This window comes from Tupaia chinensis, unplaced genomic scaffold (genome assembly GCF_000334495.1).
Source record: "Tupaia chinensis unplaced genomic scaffold, TupChi_1.0 Scaffold000286_1, whole genome shotgun sequence".
Classification (NCBI taxonomy): Eukaryota; Metazoa; Chordata; class Mammalia; order Scandentia; family Tupaiidae; genus Tupaia; species Tupaia belangeri.
In genome coordinates, this window is record NW_006159770.1 from 260,884 (window position 1) to 265,778 (window position 4,895).

The 4,895-nt window shown below is 65.7% G+C and overlaps 1 protein-coding gene across 1 annotated transcript in view; it reads left to right on the plus strand.

Moving 5' to 3' along the window:
- Positions 1-4,895, plus strand: part of EPS8L1 (EPS8 signaling adaptor L1) — an 11,492-nt gene that overhangs the window by 2,791 nt on the left and 3,806 nt on the right. The window contains exons 3-13 of the mRNA XM_027772587.1: positions 14-54; positions 256-314; positions 847-1,008; positions 1,270-1,419; positions 1,877-1,959; positions 2,361-2,619; positions 2,883-3,009; positions 3,506-3,594; positions 3,689-3,763; positions 3,853-4,001; positions 4,685-4,826. Coding sequence (XP_027628388.1) covers positions 14-54; positions 256-314; positions 847-1,008; positions 1,270-1,419; positions 1,877-1,959; positions 2,361-2,619; positions 2,883-3,009; positions 3,506-3,594; positions 3,689-3,763; positions 3,853-4,001; positions 4,685-4,826 — 1,336 coding nt within the window. The remainder of the gene's footprint in view (positions 1-13; positions 55-255; positions 315-846; positions 1,009-1,269; positions 1,420-1,876; positions 1,960-2,360; positions 2,620-2,882; positions 3,010-3,505; positions 3,595-3,688; positions 3,764-3,852; positions 4,002-4,684; positions 4,827-4,895) is intronic.

The following is a 4,895-nucleotide window of genomic DNA, read 5'->3' on the forward strand; positions in this document are numbered from 1 at the left end:
TTCCCTTCACCAGCCCAGAAGCTGCCCCCAAGCCCAGCGCCAAGTCTATCTATGGTGAGTGTGACAGATGGCAGAAGACCCCAGGCCCCAAGAATAGCCTCTGGGGGGGACCTGAGGGCCTGAACCCAGGTGTGAGGGAGGAGAGGCTGGGGACCTGGACCCTAGGCCTATGGGAGGAGGGGCTGGGACTGGCCTGTGGGTCTTGGGGAGGAGGGCTGTGCTGGCCCCTGGCTCACTGTCCCCGTCCCTCCGCAGAGCAGAGGAAGCGCTACTCCACTGTGGTCATGGCCGACGTGTCCCAGTACCCAGTGAACGTGAGTTGTGTCTGCTTCCTTCTGGGGCACAGTGGGCCTGGAAAAGGGGTGCAGGGAAGCAGAGCGTGGAACACCGAGCATGCTCACCTGCAGAATGGACGCCCCTACCCAGTCCCACCCACCCCGCCCCACACGCAGGTGCAGATGCAGAACCAGTTGAGAACGGCCAGCTTCCTCCAGGCGGCCGGCTCTGCACTGGCTGTCGGGCACAGGGGCAGGCCAGGTCCAGAGGTGCCGCCCACGGCCCAGGTGCTCTCAGGAGGTGCTGGGCACCATGGGGAGCCCAGAGAAGGCACTGGTGCTACCCAGACCCAGCCCTGCCCGGGAACCTCGGTCTTGGTGAGAAGACAGACCAGGTGCTAGTCACGCTAGACAAAGGGCACTAGCTGGAGGGGCCGACTTGTGGAGCAGTGACCAAGGAAGGCTTCCTGGAGGAGACGTGGTTCATCTCAGGCCAGAAGTCTGCTTCAGGGGGGTTCAAGTCGACCTGGCATCATCCAGAGACTCATTGCTTCCTCCCCACGGGTGCCAGCACCTGGTGACGTTCTGCCTGGGCGAGGAGGACGGTGTGCACACGGTGGAGGACGCCTCCAGGAAGCTGGCCGTCATGGACAGCCAGGGCCGCATCTGGGCACAGGAGATGCTGCTGCGCGTGTCCCCCGACCACGTGACACTGCTTGACCCCGCCTCTAAGGTTCGCGTGTGGGGAAGGAGTGCCTGGGCTGAACCCAGGACTTGGGGGTGGGAGTGTGCTTCAGGGCTTCCGCGTGTCCTGCGTGTCCTCCCGCATGTCCTTCGGGGGAACCCCAGCAAGGGGCCCCGGCGTCTCTTAGAGTGTAGGCCAGCCAGCCTTTGCAGCGCCATCGGTCCCGCGGGATGGCCCTAGCCGGCACCTGTAGGCACTCATGTCGTTTAGTAGCATGGCAGCCTCCATTCACCCACCGTCCCACTGCAGGAGGAGCTGGAGTCGTACCCGCTGGGCGCCATCGTGCGCTGCGACGCGGTGACACCGCCAGGCCGGAGCCGCTCGCTGCTGCTGCTCGTCTGCCAGGAGCCCGAGCGCGCGCAGCCGGACGTGCACTTCTTCCAAGGCCTGCGCCTCGGGGTGAGCGGGCCAGCACAGGGGACAGCCAGGATCAGGCAGTGCTCGGGCTGGTCGGGGGCGGAGTCTCCGTGCTGGGCGGTCCCTGGGGGCAAAGGCGGTGTCCAGGCAAAGGAGGCAGGATCTGGACAAGAGATGGGAAGGGAGTGGGGTTCGAGGACAGGCTGGACGCAGGGTCCGGCAGAGCAGGAGGGCGGGTTGGAGGGTGGGCTTGGGAACACTAGGACGGTGTGGGAGCAGAATGAAGTGGGGCGATGTGCCTAGCATGGGGAACCATTCGGACTGGGCCTCCCCGGGCGGGGCCATGGCCTAGGACAGGGACAGGTTCAGGGCGAGGGTGAGGGTGCACACAGGTGTGGGTCTACAGTCGTGCCAGCACGTGGTCTAGGGCCCAGTCTAGGAATGGGCGAGGGGCGGGGCCGGGTGGGCAGGGGGCGGGGCCTGACGGCGTGATTGGCAGGCGGAGCTGATGCGAGAAGACATCCAGGGCGCTCTGCACAGTCACCGCTCGGGCAGAGGGGAGCGCAGGGCGGCGGCGCTCAGGTGAGGGGCTGGGCTGGGAGCGGGCAAGGTGGGGGGCAGGCTCTCTGGGAAGCCAGCGTCCCCTCTCTGAGTCTCAATCTCCTCTGAGAAATGGGCTGATACCACCAGGTAGATAGAACAGAACAATACTTCTGAACGGAAACGAGCAAGCCGTGGTCGCGTCCTGCCCTGCCCTGCCCTGCCCTGCCCGTACCTTCCAGACAAGCTGGGCCTCCCCGGGCTCGGTTCCCCCTTCCTCCCGCCTGTGTCCCTCTGCAAAGCTGGTCGGCCACATCAGCGTTCTCCCTGCCTCTCTGAGTCGAAGCTTGACCCTGTGGGCTTGTCCCTCATTCTAAGCCCGAATTTCTCCCTCCCCGACCCGTCGGTCGGCCCTGCCTCAGATTCCCTGTCTCCCTCCGCAGGCCCACGCAGGAGGAGTTACAACGCGGCCCCTCGCCGGCCGCCGAGACCCCGCCCCTGCAGCGCCGCCCGTCGGTCCGCGCAGTGATCAACCCAGTGGAGCCGGGCGCAGGCCGCGGGGGACCCCAGCCAGAGCCCATTCCGGAGGAGGAGCGGCAGAGGCCTGGCCTCGCGAGGACCTCAAACACCGCCAACCCCACCTCCCCGGACCTGGGCCCACGGGGTCCTGATCTGGCCGGTCTGCAGGCTGAGCGGGAAGTGGTGAGCGGGGCGTGGCCATAGTTCGGGGGCGGAGCCTCTGTCTAGGGGCGGGGCCTGGCCTGGGGCCTACGGTCCAAATCAACTCGGTTAGACTTCCGGAGGCGGGGTGGGGCTCGACTCTAGGGACGTGGCGCGTGGCAGGCATCGCGGGTGTCACCGCCCCCAGAGAGCGTGGTCTGGCCCTCCACGGCTAGACTTATCTGGGCGCTCCTGGCCTGAGTCAGGATGAAGGAGGGAGGTCTGGGTGCCCCCGCTCTGCTCAGGACATCCTGAACCACGTGTTCGACGACGTGGAGAGCTTCGTCTCCCGGCTGCAGAAGTCTGCCGAGGCGGCCCGCGTGCTGGAGCACCGGGAGCGCGGCCGCAGAACCCGACACCGGGCGGCCGGGGGTAAGGGTCGCCACCATGGGCTCTTGAAAAGCCCCTCCCCACTTGTCCTCCTTGTCTCCCCGGCCTCCCTCTGCCACCTGCCGGGTTTGACGTCTCTCCCATTCCCACTGGGTGTCTCTCTTTCTCTGATTCTGACGCTGCCTCCCCCATCACTATGCCTGCCCCCCCATCGCACCTGCCCTCCCCCACCGCACCTGCCTCCCCATCTTCATGCCTGCCCTCCCCTACCACCGCACCTGCCTCCCCACCACTGCATCTGCCCCCCCACACCTCGCCCGCCTCCCCCATCACCACACCTGCCCCATCTCCGCACCTGTTCCCCCTAACATGCCTGTCGCCCCCACTCCTCTACCACTGCACCTGCACCCCCACTGCCGCCCCTGTTTCCCGGTCGCCGCTCCTGCCCCCACCCACACGCCTGTGTCCTGGTCGCCGCGCCTGCCCCCTCTCACCGTGCCTGTTCCCCGGTCGCCACGCCTGCCTCCCCTCCACACAGAGGGCCTGCTAACGCTGCGGGCCAAGCCGCCCTCGGAAGCTGAGTACACGGACGTGCTTCAGAAAATCAAGTATGCCTTCAGCCTGCTGGTGAGGACATGTCTGCCCCGGCATCGGTCGCGGGGAACTGAGAATGTTAGTGCCCACCCACGCACTAACATTCGGCCACCTCCCTCCCACCCAGGCCCGGCTGCGCGGCAACATCGCCAACCCCTCCTCCGCAGAGCTGCTGCACTTCCTGTTCGGACCTCTGCAGATGGTGAGACCGCGGAGACCCTCAGGTCCCCACAGAGGTCGGGTTAGACTGGAGGGGAATCTGATGGCATGCACGTCCTGCTCGCCTGGCAGATTGTGAACACGTCGGGGGGCCCCGACTTCGCAAGTACTGTGCGGCGGCCACACCTGACATCCGAGGCTGTGGCGCTGCTGCGGGAAAACGTCACTCCACGTGAAAACGTGCTCTGGACTTCGCTTGGGGACTCCTGGACCCGCCCAGGGTAAGGGACACGGCTGAGACCAGGCGGGGCGGGGGCGGGGCTAATACCGGAGCGGTTGGGATGGGGCGTGGCAAGGGGCGGGGCCTAGACGGGGCTCTGATTGGGAGAGCAGAGCGACTGGACGGTAAAAGGGTGTGGTGATTGAAAATAAGGCGGGGCTTAGCCAGGAGGGTGTGGCCAAAGGAACAGGGCTGGGTGGGACTTAGGACCAATGCCCGGATTCGGTAAGAGAAAAGGCCAGAAATTAATGAAGGACACAGGATCAAATTGGAACAAAAGGCAGGACTTAAAGAAGTACTCCAGGTCAACGGCAGGCTCAGATGTACCCGGCCAGCTATGCTAAGAGGGTGGGTGTGGGGAGAGTTCCGCTGGTCCCTTTGGAGTTGGGATGAGGCGGTGCTGGGAGGGATGGGGCCAGAGCCTGGCTCGGAGGATGTGTGTGGCGCCCAGCTCGGAACCAGAGGTGAGAGTTAGAGGCTGGGCGGGGCATCAGCGTGGAATGGCTGTTCCGTGAACAGAAGCATAATTGACGTCGAGTGGGCTCAGAGTTGCAGGCAGGGCTTGGTGGAAAGGGAAGAGCTAGAACAGTGGGGATTAGGGGAAGGGGGAAAGTTCCTGAAGCTAATGACGGCACAGCGGGGAGCGGACCAAGATCTCAGCCCTCATCCCATCCCTGGCTGCAGGGTGGAGCTGCCCCCGGAGGAGGGACCCCCATACAGCCCCGAGTTCTACAGCGGCTGGGAGCCTCCCGCCACCGACCCGCAGGGCCGTGCCTGGGAAGACCCAGTGGAGAAACAGCTGCAGCATGAGCGGCGGCGCCGGCAGGTGAGGCGGAGCTGCCTGGGAAGCCCCGGCTTCCTCCGAGACATGCTGGGCTGGGACCACCAAGTTGGG